Below are 27,645 nucleotides of genomic sequence, written 5' to 3'. Positions count from 1 at the left end.
TGAAATTAATACCCAGTCAGACACAGCTGAAGAGAGAATTAATGGGCTGGAAAATTGGTAAGAAAAATAAATCTTAGGAAGACAAGATGGGACATACAGTGAAAAGGTAAAAGACATAAAGCAAACAATGAGAAAGTCTAACATGTTTTATTGAACCCTAAAATGGGAGAAGAGAAAAAATGAAACAGAATCAAGATTTGAAGAAATAATGAAGGTTTACAATCTTGTTAAAAGTCATCAGGCCAAGATTGAAGAAATCTTAAAAACCCAACTTAATCATACATTTGTTTTGAAATTATGTTTTGCTAAAAATGAAGACAAAAAAATCTAAAGAGTAGTCCTAGGGGGAAAAGATTACTTTAAAAGGAATAGCAATTAAGTTGACAGCTGACTTTCCAAGAGAAATCATGGAAAAAAGAAGACAGAAGAATATCTTTACAGTGATGAAAGAAATTATTGTCAATCTAGAGATTTGTACCCCGTGAAAAAAAATCCTTCAAAAATGAAGGTGAATTAAAGATATTTCCAGACAAAGAAACAGAATTTGTCACAGAAAACCTACATGAAAGGAACACTAGAGAATTTTCTTTGGGTAGAATGAAAATGATCTCAGATACAGAAGGCCAGAGATATAGGAAAAATTGAAGACCAAAATAAAGGGTTAATATATGAGTAAATCTAAAGCAGTGTTGACTGTATAAAACAACAATGATTTTTATTTAAATATACATTAAAATGAATTGTTGTGACTACGTCTTTGCCTTCTAGAAGAAGCTTGACTTTCTGTACTAATATTTCTTCAACCAGCTCCTCCAACCCCCTTAGGGGACACTTTTACTCCTGAAGCAGGCCAAGTCACTGAAAGCCAATTCTCCAGAAAAAATTGCTGACTGTCCAATTCATTGAGAGACAATTCAACAAATGTGTGTATATGGCGGACAAGACCAATACAATCCTCTAAGTGCCCAACTGTATGAAGGCCGATGAGAAAGTGGGTCTGTGGTGACAAAGCATTGGGCACCTACGTCTGCCAAGCACCATTTCCTTTCAATACTCTCAGGCAGGTCTACTCAGGGAGGAGAGGTTGCTTGTTCAAGATCACACAGCTTAGAAGTGTCTATTTTGGTTCCAGAAGAAAAGTGCTTTCTTCTACTCAGGTACATATTTCAGTGTTGATATATCGATGTGAATCCTGGGAGAATAAATTTGATTTCCAATGTCTTTGGCCTCTGTTCTTTGAACTCAGGATCCTCATGGTGCTAAACTATTTCACTTTCAATATTTCTTTTGTCCCCAAATTAGCACTTACAGTATATTGCAATTTCCCAGTCACTTGGCTATCCAATGCACTGGACTTCTTGAGATGAGACTTTTTTTTATGCGTTCTTTATTAAAAGAGGTTAAGAAAATAAATTGTATCATGGTAACATAGAACTTGAAGAAGATGAGGCAGAAGATTGGGACTTGAGGACAAATAAGAATGTGACTGTGCTTCTTACCTATATAGATTGTTATGAGGCAAACACCCTTGTAACCACTCCCCAGGTTGAGACATGGAACTTTTTTTCTCCAGAGGCCCCTCCCTGTGCCCCCTCCCTCCAAAGCTAACCACTGTCCTGGCTTTTACAGTAGCCAATTCCTTACCTTTCTGGTTTTGTTGTGCAAATGTGCATCCTTAGATTCTAGTTTAGTCTTGTCAAAGTTTATATATTAAGTTGCAGTCTTTATAAAAATGTTTTGGTTTTATTTATAAAGTTTGTTCTTTTCTTTCCACTGAGTAAATATCATTTGTTTTTTTAAGCCTGTCTTTTTTCCCCTTCTTCATTCCACATGTTTTTCAGTCTCTAGTTAAGAAGAGAATTATTCTAGCTATTTTAATCATGTGACATATTTTTAATATCAGTATAATTTTATGATCATATTTCTTGCCTAGGAAAGAGATTCTATACACAGACAACATGAGACTGCCCGGCAAGCCCTAATGGGAAAGACACCCCCTGATCATACACTCCTATTTCAAAGGTAGCAATTTATCATATTTCTATATACCCGAGCAACTGTAGATTGATTTTCTAGTGTCCAAGTATACTAACCGAGTCCTAAATCATCAACATAAACAGGGACCTCTGTATTAAAATGGGCCCAGTGATTCAAAAGTCAACCCAGTTCTAAAAGTTATATTTCCTTTACATTTCTATATATTTTAAAAGGCACGATATGCTCATAGCTACTAGAAACTGATGATTTTTTTGCACACTGCAAAGAATAATATTTCTAGTGGTGTTTGAATATAAGTATCAGCCTTCACCAAGGCTGTTCATGACTGAAGGTTAATTGTATCCTGTTGAGTACCTTGTACTTGTCTGTCATGACTCTCAAAACCCAGAGTAATTAATTACTTGTGGCATCATTTGTTTAATGTCTGTTTTCCATATTAGACTATAAATTCCATGAGAGGGGGCACCACTGTATCTTTAATAATCCGTGAGTTTTTAATCCTTCGTATGAAATGTTTCACTTAGTGCCTGTCACATAGTAAGCGTTTCATAGATGTTAGTGCCTACGATAATTATTGTTCTATTAATTATTATACACAAAAAGGCACATTTGGGCTTTAAGTTTTACTCAAAATGAATAATCAGATCATTGGATGATTATGGAATGTTTACATGTTATCTTCTCATTAATGTTACAGGTTTCGGTGTTCTGAATTCTCATTTCTGTGTGACCTTTTAGAATATTTGAATAATAAAATGGAGAAGTTTCTATTGTTAGAAAGTTGCTAAGAGCACCGATGAAATCTTAATTATAGCATTAAAAACAAACTTTTTAGTAAAGTTAATAATGCAATGATCAAGGAAGTAGACTTTTAAAAGCCATTTAAAGTCTTTTTTCAATTTCAGTTCTTTTTATTATCTGTCATTTTAAGCTATAGATTGAGAATCTTTAACCAATATAAATAAAATTAAGTTTTTATCTACTTGTCTGCTACCATATAAAAAAAAGCCTTACTAATTTCCTCCATGTTGGCAGGCTATTTTCGGATAGTCTGATTCAAAACACAGGCTGTGTGGCACCTGTAAATTTCTAACAGGGGGTCAGGAGGGTGGCGGCCAGTAGACAGACAGTGTCCCAGAGCAGCTGAGGCCTATTCAAACACCCTGAACAGAGAACCCAAGCAGTTTTAAACACGAGCTGCCAATGGATCATCACAAGCGCAGACAGAGGCTTGGAGTTTGCTTGCACTTATGTGCAACGGGGCTACTTCGGGCATAGCAGCAACTCTGGCAAGTCTGAGGTGAACAGCAGCAGGGTTTATTCACTAAAAATGGTTAATGATTCTTTTTCCTTCGAGTCACTCTGAGGGAACAGGCTAGCATATATGAGTAGATGACAAAAGAATATTTTATACTAGAGTTTAGTTGGGAGTATAATATTAGCGTTTTTAGAAATAGTTTACTCAGATACCATTTCAGAGCCTTAAATTATGAATAAGATTGGAAAATAACCTATTTCAATTTTTATAGCAGTTGATACATTGCTGGGCCTTGCGTGACAAATGGTCTAGGGTTTATAAGAGAGTACATATGAGTCTCAAGGAAGATAATTTGCCCACATTATGAATAATAGTTTAATAGATAAGAAATATTCACAACAATGCAAATTTGCTTAATCTTCAAATTAGAATGTAATGATGCCGGCGACTAAGACAAGGTCTGAAGTGAATGTTTTTGAGTGGATACATTACATTATTTCACATAGATTTCATTGGGATTTGCATTTATGTGGGAAATAATGGTCAGTATTTAGGTATTATATATGTGTATGCTTGGTATCATAAAATCCTTTGGATTTCTTCTAAAATTTCCAATTTCAGGGGTCCTGTACCAGTGCCTCTCACCAGTGGTCTACGGTATTTTGCAACTTTGGAAGAACTACAGAAAAGTTTTGAGCTTTGTGAAGATTATTTTAAACTTCCCTTTGGCCCATATCCTGAAAAGAGGTAAGTTGAGGAGTTTTGTTAGATGGAATTGTTTTTCTCCTGCTGGTTCATTAAAATCACGGTACTCATCTCTAGGCTTCAGAGAAATCCTAAAACCAGGAAGCAGGACCCCATTTCCCACTGTGAAATTTGAAGGGAGTAGACCCTACCCCTCTAGGGAGGGCACAGGCATATAATGTAGGTTCGTACAATTGGAAGATTTTATCTGGGACTTTGAATCTTGAGGGAGTGACACAAAGATGCTGGGGCAGTTAGAAATTATTTGAGTCACCAGTGGCAGAAGAACCAAGAATTCAGAGGAATGGCCCAGGCATCCATTGTAGCAGTACAAACAATGACGTTCTACTAATCTCTTCCTGTATTGCAACTCAGCTGTGTTCTTGCATCCTAGCTTACCTTGTTTCCTGCCCAGTTTTTAACCCTGGTTCTCTAATTTCCATTAATTCTATTAATAGAAACCATTCAATAGCCTCCCAATAACTCCCTTTTTAATATTCAAATTAGCCAGAGTTGGTGTCTATAATTTGCAACCAACATCTCTGATTAGTACAATGCTATAATCTCAAAACATTTACCAACTGATGTCCAATATGTAAAAGGACACTTCAGAGTTCCAATGTTTAATATGTCAAAGTGGGGTTCAAAAGCTGAGTATGTGTAGGTTGAGGACCTCACATAGATCCTAACAGAGCCTCCACCACTGAATTTAATGTTTGTTTTTGTGGGCATTCTACTACATTCTGTTTCTCCTTCAGTTGTCCCTGCCACTGCAATTGACCATCTGTCTGTTGGTCTTGAATACAAACTCCCCACGCAAATACCTGGCTGGTGGGCCAGTCGCCAACTACTGGGAGGCCCTCTTGGGTAGAGAGCTCTAGCTAGGGCCTTTGTAGTTCCGGGGTGGCCTATAGATTGGCTGCCCCTCTGTCACACACCCATTCTTCAGCCAAATATCTGTGGCCAGATCAGTGACAGAGAAACAAGTGAAGGACTCTTGAGAAGGGGTCTGTGGGTATGGCAGTCTCTCTGGAGTGTCCAAATGCATGGCAATGTAATAGACAAGAAATGTGACTGGAAGAAAGTATACCAAAATGTTAACAGTGACTATTCTTCTAGAATTGCCAGTTGTTTTAGTTTTCATCTTTATCCTTTTGTCTATAACTTCTAAATTATCTGTACAGGATATATATTTTATATTTATATTCTAAAGAACATAAAAATCCATGAGAATTTGATTAAATATTCAGTAAATGAGAAAAACATCAAAAAGATATACACCAAAATACTATATTATTATCTTTTAATGATGGGATTATGGCTGATTTTTATTGTTTTGTTCTTCCCCCATATTTTCAGTAATGAGCACTTTTATAATTTTTGAAGTATTAATATAACTTTAAAAAGTTATTTTAAAAGTCTGCCACAGCAAAGGGATATTTTATGAGGACGATGTGTCATGATGAGAATGACAATTTCAAAAATGAGCAATATTTCCCTTCATTTCTGCATTTTATTATTGTGACACTTTGAGTTTCTTTTCATAAATTTGATGATGGAAAATAACTGTCCCCTCTACATGGTTCCCTCTAAGTCTGCATATTTCACTGGATACTAGAGATCCTAGCACCATAATTAGTTAGCTTTCTGTAACAATGTTGAAGCTGTGGATCTCTGAGGATTTGGTTGAGCTCTGAATTGTTAGTACAGTGAGTGAGTCAGGCTGATGGGAATACAGAGAGAAAGAGAAAACACAATTCCCAATGGGCTGCGGTGAGCTGACACATCACCTGTTCCCATGGTGAAGGGGTTAGGCCTGGGACACAAGTCTGACACTTCACACGTGGTCACGCATGTGTCTTTCAACTTTACCACTTTCTTCTGACTTTCAGCACATATTCATTTCATACTTTTGATACAAAGGGAAAGTAACTGTTGGAAGACAGAACTTGCTCTGTGTTTCCTATTTTGGTATGTGTATTAAATGTAGACATATATTTTTCCAAAAATAAGGAACCAAACCTATGTGTTATGGGTTGAACTGTGGCACCCCCCAAATTCATATGTTGCAGTCCTAACTCCCAGAACCTTAGAATCTGACCTTATTTGGAAATAGGGTGATCGTAGAGGTAATTAGGTAAGATGGGGTCAGACTAGAGTAAAATGGGCCCCTCATCCTATTTAATCCAATTGTGCTTATAAAAAGGGACACAGACACACACATAGGGAGAATGCCATGTGATGAAGGCTGAGATTGAAGTGATGGAGCAGAAGCCAAGGAGCCCCAAAGATCACCAGCAAACCACCAGAGCTAGGAAACAGGCATGGGACTACTCTCTGTCACAGCCCTCAGAAGGAACCAGCCCTGCTGATGCCTTGATCTTGGACTTCTGGCCTCCAGAATTGTGAGCCAATAAATTTCTGTTGTTTAAGCCACTCAGTTCATGGTACTTTGTTATGGCAGCCACAGCAAACTAACACAATATGTATTAAAAATCCAGGGAAATTTTTCCTACCATTTTCTTTCTGTGTTCCCTTTAACATACTATATTTATATACTATATATGTATATTTAATTTATGTGTTATAAATTTAACATACTATATTTTATATGCTATATTTATATAACTTTGGATTATTGTGTTTTTTACTAAAAGAAAGAAGAACATTTTTATGCTTCTATTATTGAAATAAAAGAACTATCCCATAAACCATAAATGCACGTAAGGCTATATTCAGGCAGAACAGACTGTCTAGGTAACAATTTAGAAGAGTCCATGCATAGGTTAATAATGGCATTTTTCCACTGCAAGATGTAGAGAAAAAACTTATCCACTAGCATTCTCGGAGGCCAAGGTGGGAGGATCGCTTGAGCTCAGGAGTTTGAAACCAGTCTGAGCAACAGCAAGACCCTATCTCTACAGAAAGTAGAAAAATTAGCCAGGCGCGGTAGTGCACACCTGTAGTGGGAGGCTGAGGCAGGAAGATTGCTTGAGCCCAGGACTTTGAGGTTCCTGTGAGCTATGATGACACCACTGCAACCTAGCTGGGGTGACAGAGTGAGACTCTGTCTCCAAAAAATAAAAATAAAAAAAAATAACAACAGACTTGTAATTGGAAAATCCAGATGTGGGCTTGATTGGTCTCAGATTGGTCTCAATTTATTCTTCTCTAGGAAGTAGCTTCTTGGACAAGCACAATTACCCTATGTGGGAACAAGAGATTAGGAACCAAGGTCTCCTAGAAGCGCGGATGCTCTATCTAAAGGGGATTTGGCATTCTGTGCCAGGGTTCCAAAAGCTGTTGTCCAGCAAGAAGAAGAGAGTCTTTTTTTTTTTTTTTTGTAAAGCAATTAGTTTATATCAAAATCATAAAAAAAAGTATTTGTTATTGACCCAGTTATTCCACTTCTGGGAATTGATACTGTCTTTGTCCATTCAGGCTGCTATAACAAAACTCCATAGACCGTGTGTGCTTATAAACAACAGAAATTTATTTCTCACAGTTTTGGAGGCTGAGAGTCTAAGATTGAGGTGCCAGCAGATTTAGTGTCTGGTCAGGGCCCACTTCCTGGTTTGTAGATGGCACCTTCTTGCTGTGTCCTCACACAATGGAAGGGGCTAGGAAGCTCTCCAGGTCTCTTTTATAAGGGCACTAATCCCATTCATGAGGGCTCCACCCTCATGACCTCAAAGGCTCACCTCTTAATGTTACCATCTTGGGAGTTAGGATTTCAGCACATGAGTTGGGGGCAGGGGCAGGCACAAACATTCAGCCCATAGGAAGTACTAATAAAATAACTCAAAATGTAGAAAATCATTATATGGAAAGATATTCATTATAACAAAAAAATTGGAAAGAACCTGAATGTCCAAAAGTAAAGGAATGCTCAAATAACGTATGAATATAGTTGATAGACTATTATGTACCTATTAAATATCAGGTTTCAGAGAACTGTTAACAACACAAAATTGTTCACTGAAAATGTGCACAATTACATAAAATGAAAAAGTGAAACTATGTATAGAAAAAACAAGAGCCAAAATATAATAGTGGTGGTTTTCTATGTGTGATTTTCCTTTTTCGTTCTAGTTTTCATACTTTCTAATTTGCCTATAATGCATATGTTTTACTTTTATAATGAGAAACAATTAGTAAACTTTATTTTAAGGAAATCAATACAATGAGTAAAGAGAAGTCCACCTAAAGCTATTGGACTGAAGTATAAATGTGCATGGGCTATGAGAAGCGGAATTACAAAGACAGCAGACCTTGTATCACACTTGCTATGTGCCAGTTCCTGTGCTGGGGCTGTGATACATGTTATCTCAACACACATATGTATTAATTTATAACAATTACCCCCATGAGCATTAATATTATTATTATCCCAATTTTTAAAATGTGACAATGAGGCAAGTTAATCAATGGGCTAAGGGGACTTGCTCAAGGGCACGTAACTAACAAGTCTCACAGCTGAGGTCTCCATCCAGGCCAAAATGCTCCAGAGTCTCTGTGCTAAGCCACTCGGCCATGCAAGGCTTAGAATCTAACTGAAGAAATCAGATGCATGTGAGAGAAACACCAAAAACACAGAGAGGTCTGTGATGAATGAAAAACAATTAGTTAGTTCAGACATCTTTTTTGTCTGATGTTCATTATCTTCTAAAAAGGAGTTTCTTTTTCTCTGCATTTTCTTTATTCTCCCCAAACCACCTCTTATTTGCTAAATCCTCCCAAGATATCCCAACATCTCCAACAGAGAATTCACATTCTCTGTTGTATCCTAAAGGAACCCTGTTAAACTTTTTAAAATGTGAAGGCCCCATATTCATATTTCAACTCTATGTCTGAGGGGTTTGCCTACACTTGTACCTGTTCTTTCTGATATTTGCTGTTAATTGGAAATCTTTCTTTCTGGGTGTGCATGGGGAGTGGGGAGAACTTTTTTGCTTGGCTGCAGCATGATCCCTTCCAGCAACTGAGGGCACCCATCAGTGAGACAGTTGATGAGGTCAAGAGCACAGTCTATAAAATGTTTACATCAGCCACCATCTGGTCTTGGAGTCATTGGCCCAAGAGACCCAGAAACCTGGGTTGGAACAAGCCCCTGTGGCTGTCTCACAAGAGAAGTGCATCACTTTGGCTATAGCACCGTCTCCCCAAGGCCCAATGGTGGTACAATTCCAGAAGTCTCATATTTTCTCCATCTTCCCTTTTTATTAGTTGAATTATCCTACTCCCACCCCCAAGCCTTCTCTTTCAAAGTATCTACTCCTTGTCTTTGTCCTGTTAGTCTTCCAAGCCAGCTTCTTTCTATCATTCCTGAAGTTTATCTTGACTAAGAAGCATTCCAGGACCATTAAGTTGAAGAGTGGAAACCTGCCAGAAAAGGGACAAGAGCCTAAACAAACTTGGGGATCCAAAGGTGGGAGGTAGGGGGTGTGCGATGAGGCATAGGAGAGCAACAGTTCTACCTTTCTGTCCCCCTTACTGAGTCAGGGACCACTCATGGTGTGACTTCAATGTTTAGTGAGGAAACTTCACCCGGTAAATCTGTCCCACTCTACTGGTTAAGCCTGAAAACCTGCCATGAGAATTACAGTCCTTTATTCCTTTAAGACTTGTTAAAAGGCATGATTTGTCCAAAAAATAATGTTTTAAGTATCAGCCATTTCCATGTGATCAATTTCAGATTCTTTAATGAGAGCAAATTTGGTGGGGGTGAGGCACAATTGTAGAAGTGAAGGGTCCAAAACTGTGAGACCTGAGGACTATAAACAAAGTCCAACTACTTTGCAGTACTTTGCAGCTTAAGCTCCCCTGGTAGAGCTGCCTCCCTGGAAGGCAGCCAGGAAACAGGTGAATCTCATAGGAGAGGAACCTGGCAGTAAGAAGTGCGTTGGCCCAGAAGCAAGGATTTCAGGCACCCAGATCATGCCCCAACCTTATCCTAAAAAGGGAAACAAAATCACAGTCCCCCAGAACTAGCTTTAGATATGCCCAATGTGGGGTTCAGATCAGGTCACCTAATATGCTTTTGCTTCCTCTATCCTTGAAATAGCAGGAACTGCCATATAAAAATTGCACTTGATTCCAAAGTCCTAGAGATTAGGATCTATGCCTTTACTCTACTTGTTTTATCCTCTAGCACCTATCATGATGCCTTGCTCTCAGTAGCTACTCAGTTATGTTTTGCATAATGGATGAGAAGTTTATGCTAATGTGTACAGTACTTAATGTACTTTAAGGTAGGTCAGCTGCTATGTAGCATTTGCTATAGATACCATTTAAAAAGAGCTCAATACAGACATGCTTACCAATGACTGACAGGACTTAATAAAGGTAACCCAATGAGGTCATAGGCAGAGATTGTACGGTCATTAGTAGTTTTACATCTCAAGAATATCTTTCACTTTTCATTTTTTTAGTGGCAAGGATCCCTATGTTTCCACGAAACATTCTACATTATGTCAGTCTTATCCATGGTCAAAAGAATGGCCTTTTCAGGCTCCAGAAGGGAGCTATTCTTCACATCCAGGATCAGTAGTAAGGGATACTGAGACGGATCGTGCCCTGAAAGGTAGGAGTTGTTTGACATGAGTTCTATAAATATAAACATATATTTATATACGTTTCTCCCTGTCTTTCTGACTATTCCAGATTTTTAAAAATTAAATGAGCATATTAAGTCAGAATTTCCCTCTCAGGTAAGGGTGCCTTATTTTGTCCCCCGTTGTTATAGATGAGAAACAAAGTTCAGGAAGGTCAGAATATGCCCAAGGTCACTTAGCTACGTAGAGGGTAAGCTGCTGCTCTGTCCACATGGCCACACTACCTAGAGGAGTCTGGGGCGAGGGGCACATGCTCTCTAGAGGTGGTCTTTGGTGACTTAGACTCAATTCAGTGAAGAAGAGTAGAAACACGGAGGGTTTTGAATTGTTGTCCAGTCTTTTACTGTGGAGGTTTGGCAGAATTTTGATGGTTTGGGGCTTGAAGGATCTCACCTAGCCCCCTCTCACCGCCATTTTGCCCCTTGTTCCCCAACACACATGTGAGTGCATATGTCCAGGCAGAGACAGACTGGCCGATGCATTTTTCTCTCTGCATTTGGGGACAATGATCATAAATAACACTGAGTGAAGACTTTGAATGGGGTGGGGAAACTGAACGACTAAAGATGAAAGTGGGAATGGGAGAAAGTAAGCCAGGTGTCAGGTTGGAAAGTGGGTCTCTGGGAGTAATTGATAGAGGAATGAGTAAGTTGGGAGGATTCCCTAGGACCTGGAGGCTAGGAGGGAGCCACCATTTGTAGTGTTGGGGGGTACTCTACCTGAACCCAGAAGAGGATATTCTGCTTGAACCCTGCTTGCTCAGGTGGCCAGAGGAACTAGAAAGAGAATATAGACTTCTTAGGTTCCCCGGGACAGGAAGACATAGTAGATGATGCCCAAAAGGAAGGGAAACACTAAAGTAGGCATGGTCTAACTAATTCAAATGCAAACTCCCCTTCAGCTGTAGTAGTATTCAGGATTGTTAGCCAAAATAAGATATTTTCAAGAATTTTATTTATGAAGAACACAAGCAATAAAGATTAGAGTTCCAAGACCAAAGCCCCAGCAAATAATCCCAAATTCTCAAGCAAACCTTTATGTCATCTCACAGCAAGTGGGAAGTGTTCTAGGATCCCCTTAAAGGCTATAACCTGCCACCTCAGGGCCTGAGGGGACCAGGAGCTCTGGACCAAACATGACCCATGAACCATGGACAGTGTTCCTAGACCTTCCCTATCTCATTTTCTTTTCTCTGCCTGTATCCTTCCTTAAATGGGTTACTTAGAGTCCAGAACTGCATTCCAAACACAGTGTGGCCAAAGCAAAGTGGAGCTGTTATTTACGATATGGTACAGTGCAAAGAGCATTAGGTTAGGGATCAGAAGACTTGGGTTCTATTTTCATTTCTGTACTGTCTGGTTGTATAATGTTAGAGAAATCAGTTAACATTTGAGCCTTGGGAATAACAGTATCTGTCCTATAATAATATGTTATCATATATGATTATATATTACTATAATGTAGAGGTGTATATTATAAGACAATATATATTATAGGACCAGATGAGATGAGGTTATGGTATAAGTAAGAAGTAAATTTTTAGATACCTGCTAGGTATTGTGATTATACATTTTTATACACATAGCAGAAGATTATGCTAGTTTTCTTTAGGGGTTGTTCTTATAGATTTATTTTGTTCCTTTGAATGGGCCATGTTTTTCTCTTTCTTTGTATGCTTTCCGATATTTTGTTGAAAATTGGGCTTTTGAAAAAACGGCTACCTCTCCAAGGCTACAGACTGGCTCAGTGTAGGGAAGACTTTCTCTAATTATCAGGGTGTGTTATGAGCCTAGGATCAGCCCTGCATGAAGGCTTAACATCTTTTCAGGCATTTTCTGAGTATGTATTTTCCCTGGGCTTGTGTATACTTTTTCCCAATTCCCAGGTATACACAGTTGCTTTTAAATGTCTTAGTTTTCCTAAGAATCTTACCTCTGCTTCTTCTTGGGGCTTTAGCTGTCCTGTTGCATTCCTCAATTAGTAGCCCCCTCATGGTTTTCATGAGCCATGCCCGCTGTTATCTTTGGCTTTCCCTAGTTTGAGATCCCAGATAGGCCTCTATTGGCCACCTGAACTCTGAGTTAGATAACACAGAGACCCATCAGGCAGCCCCCCAGACAGGTTAGAAGATTGCAAATGAAGTCTGTTCCACTCTCTATGGCTCACAGAAGGGAACTGGGGACCTGGCTACACTGCCCCAGATTCCACTGCAGTGTGATGGGGAGGGCCTAGGGCAAGGGCAAGTAAAAACACCATGGAATTTCTTCCCATTTTGAATGTGGCTTTTTTTTTGATTGGGTATTTGTTTGGTTGCTATAGATATTTGACTGATTCCAGAGCATCTACAAAGTTATTTTAGCTGGTCTCTAATTATTTATGTAGTGTCTCCATGGGAGAACGAGGAGCTTCTTAGTCTGCCATTTTGCTCATGTACTGTGGTGGTTTTCTTAGCAACTGCATCACATTACTGGCTCTGGGTCAGTTCAGCCTTCCTGTCTTTTTCATATGAATTTCCAAACCAGGTCTCTATCATCCAATATATGTGCAGTTGATTTTCCTTTTTACATAACTATAACTTTTATTTTCATCTTTTTATCATTTTGGTTTCAGCCTCACATTCCAGCATGATTAGTTCATTTTGGATCTGATTTATCTCCCATATTCACTATTTTATAGATTTTTGAAATCTATAAAACCAACAAACCTTTGTCATAGTGACTGTCAACAGTAGGACCCAGGAGTTGGCCAAGAGTAGTGTCCTGTGTCCTCTCTGAAGACTCAATTCCAGGGAAAGCCCACCTAGTATGTGATTACTACTCACATCTCTCTATTCACATGAAAACTTTGATAAGTGCCCTGCAGAAATCAAGAGACACTACATCAGTGGTATTTTCTGACTCCAGAGGTCGGCAAGTCTTCTGTAAAGGGCCACACGGTAAATGCTTTTGGCTTTGTGGGCCATATGGGTTATCTTGTAACCACACCACCCTACCATTGCAGTGTGAGAACAGCCATAAACAAGATGTAAATGAACAGGCAGGGGCTGGGTTCCAATAAACCTTATTTACAAAAACAGGCTGCCCACCAGATTTTGCCTATGGGCCCTAGTTTGTTAACACCTGCTTCAGTAAAATGGAAATTAGGTTAATTTGAAGTAAATTTTCTTTGTAAATCCCTTCTAACACTCATTACTCACTACAGTACTTTCTAAATGTGAAATTATTTCTTTAATAAACTGAAATTTGCTAAGGTTTAAAGTCAAATGTACTGGTTTGTAAATCCTTATTCACATTTTTTAAAAGTGGCAATATTATTTGTCTCTGGGAGCACTTCTCACTGTCAGTAAATTCTCAAATGCCAAGTTACTCTAAAACTACTTCAGTAAGTAATTTCAGCATCCCAAGATGTAATTTATCTGGTTGTGGAAGCTTGAACTGATTAACAGAGAAGGCCTACTCTCCTACTGTCTGCCTTCTTCTCTTAAAATGTTTGCCTTATGCTTTCCTCTTTAACAAATATCTCTGTGGTGAAAAACAAAAGGAAACAAACAAGAGCGTTCTTTTTTTCTTTTCTTTCTTTTTTTGTTTGGTCCTCTGTTAACATGATATCATCTCCTCAAGCAGTGTCCTGTTTTTCTCTGAATATACCTTAATGAGGGCATTTTCCCTTTTACTTAGAATTGCTTTGATCTGGCCAATAGATTCAGTCTTCCTGATCTTATACCTCCTTCCTTTTTCCCCCACTCTCTGTAGAATCCTCTGCTTCACTTTTTCAATCCCTGTTACACTACTTTCTCACCAGTAAGAATTTTGCTTCCTCTATGGCCACCAGGCCTCTATCTTTGGTCTCCATCTTCCAAACTCCTCCTCTTTCCCACAGTCCTCAGAGAAACCTAGCTCCAGATGTCTTTCTGCTTGGTGAACAGCCCATCTCAGGGGGCATTAGATGACACTTCTCTAGGAAAGACTTCACTCTGTGTGTGTGTGTGTGTGTGTGTGTGTGTGTGTGTCTGTGCTGAATCTGCACGTGTGTGACTGTGAAGGAGTATGGCACGGGGCACTGTTACAGAGGGTATGAGCAGGGTGGAAGAGTCGCATAGTAATTTCTCGCCGTAGCAACCTTCTGGTCATTGGCCAAGTTTACGCAACCTAAGGCTTGTTCAACTATATGCATGACATATTCTGACCTCTTTCACTATTTTTCTTGTTTGGATGTCATTTATTCCTTATACTTTGTCATAAATTAATTCTAAAAATTATTCTGGTGTTTACATCATGCAATGCTTATTTTGTTTGTTTAGTGTACCAAGGGATTAGCTATATATAATGTATCATTTTTTCTTAATGTTTTACAGCACTACGTGTACAATCATTTCCAGATGAAAAAGAGCCTCTCCAACAGAGAAGACAGTCGATCTTGGTCGTCAGTCGCCCAGGTTCCAACACCAAACCCACCCTCCCTCCAATCCCTCAGGGCCGCAAGTAGACCAGCACTTGCCATCTGATCTAAACACGGAAAACTTGCTCTGATAATGTCTGATCCCTTTGTCTTACCTGGCCATGGATCCCAGCTGTTTCTCACTCAACCAATTACCTGCAAAGGAATGTTCCACTTGCCTTAATTCTCTCAATCTATTTCTTTTGTGATTCTCTGAATAGTGTCTTTTATTTAGTTAATTATTTTTTTCTTTTTTTAAAAAAATGTGAGCTATTCTTAGCTTTAAAAAATGTCATTTTGGTTTTTCCCATAGCTATAAGTGATTTTTCCAGCTGCTTCCTGCTCTGAAATATCAGATGGCAAAGTCTCCCAAGATCTCTGCATAGCTATACGCACGGTGATTTTTGGATATACCTAACTGTGCCCTTAAAATTTCAAGGTGTCATTTATAACATTAGTGTATACACTAGGGGATTGAATTATTTTGTTCTGATTGTAAAAGGACTGTAGAGTTCCATTTAACTTGTGACCAACATGATATGGACTGCATCTCTCAAAGGGAACTAATTAATGTAGTTTGGGGGCTTCTTGACTTGCATTACCAATATGAAGGAATAAAAAGTATCAGTTAATTTTTTTATTTCACACTTTCCTGATCTGATTATATACTGCTTGTCACAAGAAATGTTTTTAAACAACTTTTATCATCTTTGTGGTTTTTGCAGGAAAAAACCCATTGAGTAGTTAATAGACAAGATTGATATTCTTCTAACATGTGCCAGTAAGGCTATCCTGGTTGTTAAAACATTGAATACATCCCTTTGACTTGGTAAATGATTTCTTTCTCAGTCCTCCATGCATGATGACTAGCGGGAACATAAGCCTCCGTAGTACTAATTATTAAGTATTTTAAAGATCAGAATCTTCTAATGACTTTCCTTTTTAAAATATCAAAATCTCCTTTAGTAACCCTTTTCCCCATAATAAAATTGATGTAACACAGTTTGCTATTGGCCCCTGTCTTCCATCTAGCCCTGTTCTCAAACAGGAGCTGGTTCAGATTCTTTTCTTGGGGTTGGGTGGGGGTGGGGAGAGCCCTGAGTAGAGGACAAGGCCGAACAGTGAAAGGCCATCTTTTCTGGAGAAGTAGGGAGACAGATGGTGGCTCACTGTGCCCCAAGAATCTTTAGGAATAGTTTAACTTTCACAAGCATCATCCAATCTTTTTTTTTTTTTTTTTTGAGACAGAGTCTCACTTTGTTGCCTGGGCTAGAGTGAGTGCCGTGGCGTCAGCCTAGCTCACGGCAACCTCAGACTCCTGGGCCTACTGCCCAGGGATCCTACTGCCTCAGCCTCCCGAGTAGCTGGGACTACAGGTATGAGCCACCATGCTCGGCTAATTTTTTGTATATATATTTTTAGTTGGCCAGATAATTTCTTTCTATTTTTAGTAGAGATGGGGTCTCACTCTTGCTCAGGCTGGTCTCGAACTCCTGACCTCGAGCGATCCACCCGCCTCGGCCTCCCAGAGCTAGGATTACAGGCGTGAGCCACCGCGCCCGGCCTCATCATCCAATCTTTAAAAAAAAAATGATTATGAACTATTTTAGAGGCATTAGAAAATATAAAAATAATAGTTCCAATGTGAGACATGGAGGAGACACATTTCTTTATTTTCTCTCACTAAGTACAGCTAAAACTCTGAACATTATATATAAAACATACATAAGAAGACTCTGAGAGGTGAAAAGAAGGAGGCAGATAGGCTAGGGATCTGGGAACCTGAGTTGTCACTCAGGTGAGTGACATGGTGGTGAGGTCTTTGGGTTTATTTTTTCCTCATGTATCCTGAACTGGTGCTGGAAAAACTATAATCAAAAGACACTAATGTATGTACCCACAAAAGCATCAACAAAAGTCTGCTCTCTCCAGCCAAAGGACTAGGAAAGAGGCAGACTCAACAGATAGAAAACTTTTAGACAATAGGTGCTCTGCTCCAGCCAAACAACCTGAGATGAAACTATGGTCCCACCCTTTCTCCTCACCCCTGTCAGCAAAGGTTTCCATATTCTTCTGGCTGTAATAAGGTTGTCCTCCTTATTATATTCCTGTTGAGGTAGTGCCAGAGAAGGTCTTGTGGAGATCCAGGACTTTTACCACTGCCCAATATTAATGAGAACAATCTCCCACAGTGTCATTGAAGGCTACTTAGGGAGCCTGGAGTTCCACTCCCCACGTGGTAGCAATGAGGCACCTCTCCCCCTTCTCACTGGAGGGTATCAGAGAAGGTCTCATGTAGAGCCAGGACTTTCACCACCAACCCATCTCCTTATAGTGTCAGTAGAAGCCTTATGGGGAGTAACAAGGTACCCCCCTCTCTCAGTCAGGGTGATTCAGCAGAAGCCTAGTGGGTACCCTAAACTGCCACCCCTCACCCAGTGTTAATGAAGTATCACTTCCCTCTTTCCCACCCTGTCTACAGAGGCTAAGTAGAGAACTTGGACTTCCCCTCTCCCTGGCAGTAATGAGTCAGTGTCCTTTTTCGCCACTGGCATAAGATCTGGGGTCTTGGATAACACACTATCCAAATGTTCAAGATATAATTAAACCACACATTATATCAAGAATCAGGAAAACTTCAACTTGAATGAGAAAAGAAAATCAACATATGACAACACAAAAATGACACAGATGTTGGAATTATCTGGCAAGGATTTTCAAGCAGGAATCAAAAATGTTTCAACAAGCAATTATGAACATGATTGAAACAAATTAAAAATAGATAATTTTTCATCAAAAAAATACAGAAAGCCATAGCAAAGAAACAGAAATATAAAGAAGAACCAAAAGGAAATTTTAGAACTAAACAATGCAATAACTGAAATTTTAAAACTCACTGGATGGGCACAACAGTGAAATGGAGAGGACATATGAAAAGAAGTTAATGAACCTGAAGACAGAGCAATTGAAATTACTCAGTCTGAAAAACAGAGAGAAAATAGACTAAAAAACAAAATCAGCCTCAGGGATGTGCAGAGCTACATGAAAAGATCTAAAGTTTGTATCATTGGTGTTCCAGAAGGAGAGCAAAAAGAGTATGGGGCTGAAAAATATTCAAAGAAATAATGACCCCAAAATCTCTATATTTGGTAAAAGCCCAAACCCTACAAATCCAAGAAGCTGAGTGAATCCCAAAGGGAATAAGACCAAAGAGAAGAGAAAAAGACAAATCATAATTAAACTTCTGAAAACTAAAGACAAAAAACAAACAGACACTGAAAGCAGTGAGAGATAAAAATGATACCTTAATTATAGGAAAAAAAATCAGATGATAGTGGATTTCTGATCAGAAACCATGGCACCACCAGAAAACATGGAATTGGTGCAACATTTTCAAGTGCTAAAAGAAAAGAACCATCAACCTAGAGCTTTATATTCAGTGAAAATGTCCTTCAAGAATGAGAAATCAAGACATTCTCAGATGAAAAGAAACTAAGAGAATTTGTTGCCAGAAAACATATCCTAAAAGAATGGCTGAAGGGGGGAAATTCTTGAAACAGAATGGAAATAATAAAAGAAGGAAATTGGAAGACTAGAAAGGAGAAAGAACCAGGGAAAGAGCAAAAATACAAAAGGAGTTGAGTGACGTAACATCAAAGTATATAAAGCAAAAAGTGTTAGAGATGCAAATTACTTTCTATCTGAATCATAGTACTATCATCTCTAAAATTGGGATTGTAACAGAATTGCCTATTAGGACTCTTGGGATTAAGCTAGATAATCCATGTGTGGTGAGTATAAATACCTTAGGCCACAACTAGCTCAAATCCAAAGTGAAAGAATTTTATTCTCAGTCAATTCAGGACAATCTCAATCAATTCACAGTTGCTCCTCTCTTGCTCTTTACCTTGGAGAGCATTGAATTTCCAGGGGGTTATAGAGTTTCAAGGCATCAGGGGAGGCCTCTGGTTCCTGCAGGGAGGAGAAAGTCTAGGGTATGGCCTATATACCAGAGTCCATGCCTGCAGCTCTGGCTGCATCCCCACCATTCTGCCCACTCCAGGTATATCAACCTCTTTTTTGTGTAACTTTGGTTCTCTTCATCAAAGCACATAATAAACCAACTGCTCCCCATGCCAGGGTCAGACTTGACACTCATGCAGTTGTCTTGCCTTGACCAGTCCCCACCACGTGGACATATTGGGAACTGGGTGAACCTGCTGTGTGGTAGAGCTCTGGATAGACGCCAGGCAGTGGGCATGATGCCCCTGCTCTCAGAGTCCCACGCTCAAATGGGATTTCTTTTGTACCCTGGACCCTGAAGTTATGACTCTTGAGGAATTGTCCTCAATCCTGTCTGCGTATCAGACTCTCCACAAGCTCTCCAAATACCAATGCCCAGGCTCCATCTCAAGCCAATTAAATAAGGATTCGTGGGGATGGAGGCTCAGGGCCTAAGAGTTCCCAGAGTGATTACAATGTGTACCATGTTTGAGAATACCATGGCTCCTAGAGGGTTAAGTGTGGGATTTTTAAAATTATTTTTGTCAAGTTTTTAAATGTTTTGCCTTCAGCAGTTTTATGAGTGACCATCTCACCGCACCCTCATTAGCATGAAGTGTATTATAATTTTTACCATTACTAATCTGATAGTGGAAAAATGTTATTTTACTAACTAGTTTTGCTATTTTCCATATGCTTATTTTTTATTAGTATTTGCTTCTTAGTTGAACCATTAGTTCATGTCTTTGTTACATTCTTATCCTGGGATATTAGTGTTTTATATTTTTGTGAGAGCTATGTCTATTAAATATTAACTCTGTGGTCCCCATTTGTTGTAAATATTCATCTCAATTTGTTATTGGTCTGTATTTGTTTTAGAGAAGCTTTTAACTCTATATTTTCTTATGTCGTGTTGGCTTATGTATGCTCGTGAATTGTATTTTCTAAAAGCATGGAAATATGCAGAAATATCTACATTGTCCACTATGGTAGCCATCAGCTCCATGTGGCTGTTGAGCACTTGAAATGCACCTGGTGTGACTAGAGGACTGAATTTTCCATTTACTTTTAATTAATTGAAATGTCAATAACCACATGTGAATAGTGTCTACCATATTGGACAGTACAGTTCTAAAGGGTTTATTAATAGTTTTGTTCTTTTGGCCTGCCAGTTATTTTGAGAGTTTTCTTGTAATTTCTAGTTTTTGTGGATTAGAATGAAGAAATGAAAGTTTGGCTTATGTAGTTTATATTTTGTAAACCTAATTAATGTTCTTTATGCCTCATCATGTGTTCAATTTTTAAAAATCATCAGTGAAATTGAAAGCTATTGTATAGAATTTTGCTACATGTATTAATTAAATTTTACTAAGTATGTTATTAAACTACTTGGATATATCCTCTTATTTTCATCAACTTTTTCTGTATTAGATGATATTGGTATTTTAGTATGTCACTATAATTGTGTTTCTGTCTCTTTCTTCTTATATATCAAAGTTTTTTGCTATATAAATTTTGATGTTATGTTAATCAGCTCATGAAATGCTCAGGACTATGATATCCTAATTATAGATTTCATCTTATTTCAATAGAAAAGGGTCTTTTTTGTTTCATTGTTTTACTGAATCACTTTTGCTTTGAACTTTCCTTTGATATTATCAGCACCACCTGTGCTTGCTTTTACTTGCCTGATATACCCATCCTTTTAATCTTATTCTTTCTACGTAATTTAATTTTGGTCTCACTGTTGTTCTTCTTTAACTCAATCCAAGTCTGCCTTTTACTTTACTTGTGGGGCAAAACTATTTTTATTTATTTTTAATACTGATAAGTTCAGTCCTATTTCTATCATTTTGTTTTATATTTTTTGGTGAGTTTGGGACTGTATTTTTTGCTATTTCACTTATTGGTTTATGTCTTTTGCTATACATTTTGCTCTTTTCACTTATGGTAACTTGGAAGGTATATTTTTCCCTACCCTGATGTATATCATGGAACTTAAAATGTTTTTTATTTCTCCCTGTCTTTCTCAATCCCACAATTATCAATTTAATTAGGAATTACAGACTCTGTGTATAGAACCTTACCCTTGTTTTTTTTCAAATAAATTTTGAAGAGCTGTTTTGGCTTTTAGTCAATATTTGTGTTATTTTACTCTTCTTTGAATTTTTTAGTAGTTTCAATGTTTACTACCAATTCTTTTATGTGATAACTTTTTCATTGTCAATTCTTAATCTAAAAGCCAGCAGAGAAAGTGAGAGTAGGGGAGCATTTCAGAAAATAGTTCTACAGTAGTGGAGGAATCCACTTGGTTTCTGTGTTGCAACAGAGGAGGGATGAGAAGGCAGAGGTGACCGAATTTTGTTTTATATTTATTCTACCATTCCCAGGATATATTTCCTTTCTGCCATGCCCAGGATGCTGTGTGCTCAGTGGAAATACCAAGACTTTGGCATATGGACTTAACTTTAGATTTTATTCCTGGTGCCAGTTACTTTTGTAATTGTTTGCTTGTTTTTTTGATCCTGGATCTTATAAGGGGGGGTGTCCTTCATAATTCATTAAATGGAAAGTTAGGCTAGGCAGCTGCTAATATGCTGCCATGTTAACTGGGCATCTGTGTTCCAATTTATAGAAAGCACTAAATTTTTAAAAGTTAATAAATATGTATATATGTGTATATGTACTAGTATACCATCTCATTCCAACAAAATTTGAGGACACTAGTAGTGGTAAATTCGATCAGATTAAACATGAAAAGGAGTTGGAGGCAAGGAGAAAAAAGATGATAGCAAATGCAAGTCCTAATTGTTAGAGGTGAGTCACATAATTCAGCTTCCTAACAGTTTCAAGATTCATGGTGACCTTAAGAGAAAGTCAAATAATTGCCCAGGAGCAGCCCAGCTTTTCTCGATAATGACTTTAGAGACATTTCTTTCCCAGTTCTCCCAAAGGGGGCGCTGTATGAAGGTGTGGGTCACATCTCAGTAACTTACAGGCTTTAAATACAGTCTTGAATTTGATAAAGGCATTTTTTGTAATGGCTATGTGACAATATAATAAAAAAAATCACAATTCTCCCGTACCCCCACCCCTACCAAAGCAATAATTTGAGAGGCTCTGTCTAAATATGTAGGGAGGCACTGTAATATAATGGTTACCGGTGTGAGACTGCTGTCAGAATTCCTGAGTTCCAATCCTTGTTCAGCCATTTGCTAGGAGTCTGACTTTAGTCAAATTACTCAGCTCTCTATTTCTTCAATCGGTAGGCTCAGTCATGGAAGGACTGATGAAGATGTCATTTCACAGAACTGGGGGTGGAGGACAGATGGGATGTAATGAATCAGGTTGAACAATAGCAGGCAGCCCTCTATCCTCAAGTCCCCAGTCCCCTGTGGCTGGGTCTTGGAAGAGAATTAATAATCAAGGGATATAAAATGGAAGGAAAAAAAAAGTATTCCATTAATTCTAAGAGGAACATTTTTCACATTTTAATATCTCTAAAATCAGGACACATTTTAAAATTGATGGAGTGCCATAGTTGAGTTGGCAGCATTGTTTTTCTTTCTTGGTAGAATATAAAATGATAGTGTACATTACAATTTGTAACATCTGAGATTCAATAAAATATGGTAGCAATTATTATTGTAAGAGATCAGGTGCTCCTCAGGGACAGCCAAATTCTGCCTGGGCAGGTAGAATGGATTCCTCTAAAGTGCTGGCAATCTACGAGGGCCATGACTGTCCAGTCAGGGCTCCATCAGACGACAAGGCATTCAGCAAAAGCACGGCCCTCTCATTAAAAAAAAAAAAAAAAAAAAAAAGCCCTATAAGGGCTAACCTTGCATTAGCCACCTTCCCACGTTCCTCATAATGATGCCAAGCAACCAAGTAACTGCATTTACCAGAAAATTCCTTCTGTCTGCTAGAACAGAATCAAACCACAAACACACATGAGAATGTGCATATTAGAGGGAGGTAGAGAGCAAGTGGACAGCCTGCCAGGGTCTCCTCCAGTGTCGCTTCCCTATGGCTGTGTAATTTTTTACCAAGTTATCCAGGACCAATAGCTCACTGTCAGCAAGGCTCACCCCAAATGCAATGGGATGGATGTCAGAGACCACTGGGTTCTGACCACACACAAACTCACAGAAGCCCAGGAGGGGCAGACTGTGAATAGCTACATCACCCCCGTTTTGGAAGAAGCTACGGCTACCTTCAAGGGAAGTCTATATCGTTTCCCCCGCCCCCAAACTGTCCATGTAAAATGCTTGTCAAATGATAAATGTTCAATAAACATTAGCTATTTTTTACTTTTATTTGTATATTTGGCAAGACAAATTTGGAAGATACGGAGGCTCTCAGGAAAAGCCAGAAATGCTACTCAGCCTTCCATGGTGCCTGGGAATGCTGGGCTAAGGCAAGACCTAAAAATTCCCTTATGGGGTGAGTGATCAAGCATCCCAGTTTGCTTGTGGTTGTCCCAGTTTATGCATGTCTATTGTCCCAGCAAAAGTATTAGCAGAGTTCCCTTTCACTGTTGAAAATATTCTAGTGTAGATAACAATTTATGTGATCACTCTACATGTGGGTCATGGGAGTCAGTCATTTTATTTCCATTTCTATATCGAGAAATTAAATAATTTCAATATAGAAGGATAATAAATTGAATTAGTAAGATGCTTATAAGCTTAAGAACAAGAATTTCAAAACCAAGAAATCAAGAATAAATTAAAACTCAAAGTAAAAATAAAAATTAATACCATAGTATAGAAATTTTCCATGTTAAACTTGTTAAATAAAAACATTTGAGAAATTAGAAGAACTATTCTAAACTAAAAATTCAAAACAAGCATTTTAAAGTGTTTTAAACATTAAGACATGCAATAATAAATATTAAAAAACAAAAGAGAGAACTCAAAGATTTAAATAGATAAATTGTAGAATAGGATGAATGTAAATAGAAAGCAAAAGAATAAAAAGAGAGCAAGAAAAACTCACTAAAACAATACATATATGTGTACATAACACACACGTTTACATATATGTAATTATATATTACATAATATTTATCTCCTTAGTAAAACAAATAAACCAAAACTAAAAGAGAATTGGGAAAAAATGAAAATCAAGGCTTAGCTGGACGTCCATGAATAGGAATAACTCTTAGAATTCTGTGGTCACGTGGTCTTCTTACAGGGCAGGGCCCAAGCAGAGTCCATTTGGGGGACACAAGGCCTAAGTGCACCTGGAGAATGACCTTACCCTCTCCCCCAAACCACATCAAATCCCTTAAACAAAGACTTCTTGTAACGGTGTTGGTGAGACACTGCAGGCATATTTATATATGTGCCACTTAGATTTCCAAATGTGTAAACTTTGTATGTTACTATTTTCATACTTTTTTGAAAGTTTTCATCTGTGAAAACTCTTCCCTAAAGTATTGGATTAATGAAAACACCCCAGTCCCAAACTCTATTGATAGCACAGGGTGTTGTTTAGGAAAATGATGAAAAACAGTTACTGTAATAATCAGCCTAGCACATAGACAGAATCTATGGTATCACTGTTTTAAAAAATCATATGCAGCAAGTTTTATAGAACAAACACTATGAAAAATGAGAGCAATTTGATTCACTAATTAGAATGCCTCAATCAAATCAAAGTAGCTGCGCTAAGGCCACATACAACTTGCTTGCATTTAAGAAGGAGAAAGGTCTGCAGTTTTATATTTTCACTTATTTATTAACATGGGAAAAGCTTTAGGTTTTTTATTAACCCAGGCAGTTGCTGGCATGAGAGATTAGTTTTGCAATTTGATGAGGTGAATTCCGCAACATGTTAAATTAGAATCCCAAACACTAAAGCCCCAAATCTAATTTTCACCCTAGTTTATAAGGTTCCCTCAAAAATTCTATTATCCTAATGCTTGCCTCTAACTCTCTAACTCCTATAAAAAAAAAAAGGACCAATTATAAAGTAAAAAAATTCTCAATTGCCACTGTTTTTAAATTTTATATTTACTAGATCATTGAGCTTAGGTACAGAAATCCAACCTATTTTCAATGAAATTGCAGTACTTATAAATTGTAGCAAAATTCCAGACCTATGAATTCTGCAAAATAAAGATTTGCTTGGGCCACTAAATTCACCTAAATAATTACTACACTTGCTTGTTCTTGGAGCAGGATCTTACAAATCTAATTAGTATATGATTCAGAAAGCCAGATGAAGGAGGGAAAAAGAAAAACTGGGAAGGCGAGATAACAGCAGGTGAAGGATGCTGGTTGGTTCCATTGTACCAGCGTTGATAAGTGGACCTTCACGTATGAAACTGAGCTACTGATGAAAGTATGTGCACTTCCTGAAACTCTCCCCAGAACACTCTCCTCCAGGGGACCACGGAGCTCACTCCTTCACCTTCTCAGTCTTCCCTGATCATCCTCTTTAGAATCTCTCTGTTTAGAGCCCCCACCCCCATCCCACCTCATCCCCTTTGTCTGCATCACTTTGTCTCCGGAGCATTTTCACCATCTAACATTTTGTAATTATTGATCGTGTTTACTGTGTGTTTCCCCTTATTAAAATGTAAGCCCAGGAAGGTAGAGATAACCACAATTCTGAATTTCTAGATTCCATTACCTTGTTTTATTTATTTATGAGATGGGGGTCTTACTATGTTGCCCAGGCCAGCATCGAACGCCTGGGCTCAAGAGATCCTCCTGCCTTGGCCACCCGAGTAGCTAGTACTACAGGCCTGCCCCACCATGCACAGCACCTTGTGTTTTCTTAACAGGACACACTGTTTGATGTTGCTAATTTTTGAGCTTTATGAAAATGCTGTCATTCTGTTTGTTGTCTTCAGAGACTGGCTTTGTTTATTTTTTATTTTATTTTATTTTATTTTTTGAGACAGAGTCTCGCTCTGTTGCCCAGGCTAGAGTGTCATGGCATCAGCCTAGCTCACAGCAACCTCAAACTCCTGGGCTCAAGCGATCCTTCTGCCTCAGCCTCCCGAGTAGCTGGGACTACAGGCATGTGCCACCATGCCCGGCTAATTTTTTCCTATATGTATTTTTAGCTGTCCAGATCATTTCTTTCTATTTTTAGTAGAGACAGGGTCTCGCTCTTGCTCAGGCTGGTCTCGAACTCCTGAGCTCAAACCATCCGCCCACCTCGGCCTCCCAGAGTGCTAGGATTATAGGCATGAGCCACCACGCCCAGCCCGGAGACTGGCTTTTTACTCTCAACATTATGTTTTTGAAATTCATCTTTGTTGATGGCTGAAGCTATAGTTCATCATTACTTTTCCATTTTTCCATTCTCTTGTCAATGACAATTTTGGCCTTTCCAGTTTTTTGCAAAGCAAGTAGTTCTATTATGAACAATCTTGTATATGTCCTCTTGTGCAAATGTATAAGAGTTTCTCCATGGTTATAGCCAGAAGTGGAATTTCTGGCTGCAGGATGAAAATGTTTTCAGCCTTAAAAGATAATGTCAGGCTGGGTGCGGTGGCTCACGCCTGTAATCCTAGCACTCTGGGAGGCTGAGGTGGGAGGATCATTTGAGCTCAGGAGTTTGAAACCAGCCTGAGCAAGAGTGAGATCCTGTCTCTATTAAAAATAGTAAAAATTAGTCAGGTATGGTGGTGCACAGAGGCAAGAGGATCACTTGAGATCAGGAGTTTGAGGTTGCTGTGAGCTAGGCTGATGCCGCAGTACTCTAGCCTGGGTGACAGAGTGAGACTTTGTCTCAAAAAAATAAATAAATAAAATAAAATGAAGAAGAAAAAAAAAAGATGTCAAATTATTTCCCAAGTGGGCTGTGCAAATTTGTACTCCTCAGTAGCATATAAAAGTTCCTGTGTATACACTCCCTGTCCACACTTGATATTTTCTGATTTATCACTTTCAGCCAATCTGATGATGTGATGTATCACTCTGGCTTTAAGATGCATTTCCCTAATTTTCAATGAGATTTGGCATCCTTTCGTGTTTAGTGGCCATTGGGTATTTTTTATTTTGTGAAATACCTACTCATGTGAAATACTGTTCATGTCTTTTTTGCCTGTTCTCCTATTTGATTGTTTTTTCCTTACTGAATTTAGGAACTCTTTATAAATGCTAGATATTAATCTTTTATCAGTCATATGTATTAATATATAAATATGTTCTCCTAGTTTGTGGTTTTTCTTCTTTCCTCTTTCCTTACTCTCTCCCTTCCTTGTTACACTCTTCCCCAGAATATCTGTGGATTTGGAACACACGGGGAATCCATCCATGTGAATTCAACCCATCACATTATACAGAAATTCCCAGTAGACTTTTTCTCTTAAATTTTCCCATTCTTAGCATTTTGGCAGTTTTTCTTAGATATCTTTGTGGAAAAATAAATGGATAACCCCTTTGGAGTTATTCCTTTTTGTTTTTACATTGCAAAGTGAAATAATTATTTTTTATTTCTCCCTTTGAGTATTATTTGGAGTTAAACCAATTTCTAATATTCCTCCATAACCTTTACTAACTGAACACAATGCATAATTTATGGGTAATTTGACAGCTGCTATAATGCTTAGCAAATTTTAATACCATT

At 38.3% G+C, this 27,645-nt stretch overlaps 2 protein-coding genes across 6 annotated transcripts in view; one reads left to right on the top strand and one right to left on the bottom strand.

Moving 5' to 3' along the window:
• LRGUK (leucine rich repeats and guanylate kinase domain containing) overlaps nucleotides 1-16,024 on the top strand; it is a 100,077-nt gene extending 84,053 nt beyond the window's left edge. Inside the window, exons 17-20 of the mRNA XM_045564021.1 lie at nucleotides 1,934-2,022; nucleotides 3,878-4,003; nucleotides 10,432-10,583; nucleotides 14,969-16,024. Of these exons, the coding sequence (XP_045419977.1) occupies nucleotides 1,934-2,022; nucleotides 3,878-4,003; nucleotides 10,432-10,583; nucleotides 14,969-15,099 (498 nt within the window). The 3' untranslated portion in view covers nucleotides 15,100-16,024. The remainder of the gene's footprint in view (nucleotides 1-1,933; nucleotides 2,023-3,877; nucleotides 4,004-10,431; nucleotides 10,584-14,968) is intronic.
• Nucleotides 1-27,645, bottom strand: part of SLC35B4 (solute carrier family 35 member B4) — a 66,823-nt gene that overhangs the window by 6,840 nt on the left and 32,338 nt on the right. For 2 of the 5 annotated variants that reach the window (XM_045564015.1, XM_045564013.1), the window contains exon 14: nucleotides 22,215-22,364. The gene's annotated coding sequence lies outside the window, so the exon portion shown is untranslated. Of the gene's footprint in view, nucleotides 1-10,553; nucleotides 10,577-11,357; nucleotides 11,391-15,167; nucleotides 15,208-18,873; nucleotides 19,024-22,214; nucleotides 22,365-27,645 lie in introns of those variants that run through there. The other 3 variants (XM_045564014.1, XM_045564016.1, XM_045564012.1) reach the window with 3 other exon arrangements.

Source organism: Lemur catta, chromosome 11 (genome assembly GCF_020740605.2).
Source record: "Lemur catta isolate mLemCat1 chromosome 11, mLemCat1.pri, whole genome shotgun sequence".
Lineage (NCBI taxonomy): Eukaryota > Metazoa > Chordata > Mammalia > Primates > Lemuridae > Lemur > Lemur catta.
Note: the sequence above shows the minus strand (reverse complement) of the source record. Positions and strands in the feature narration are given on the sequence as shown.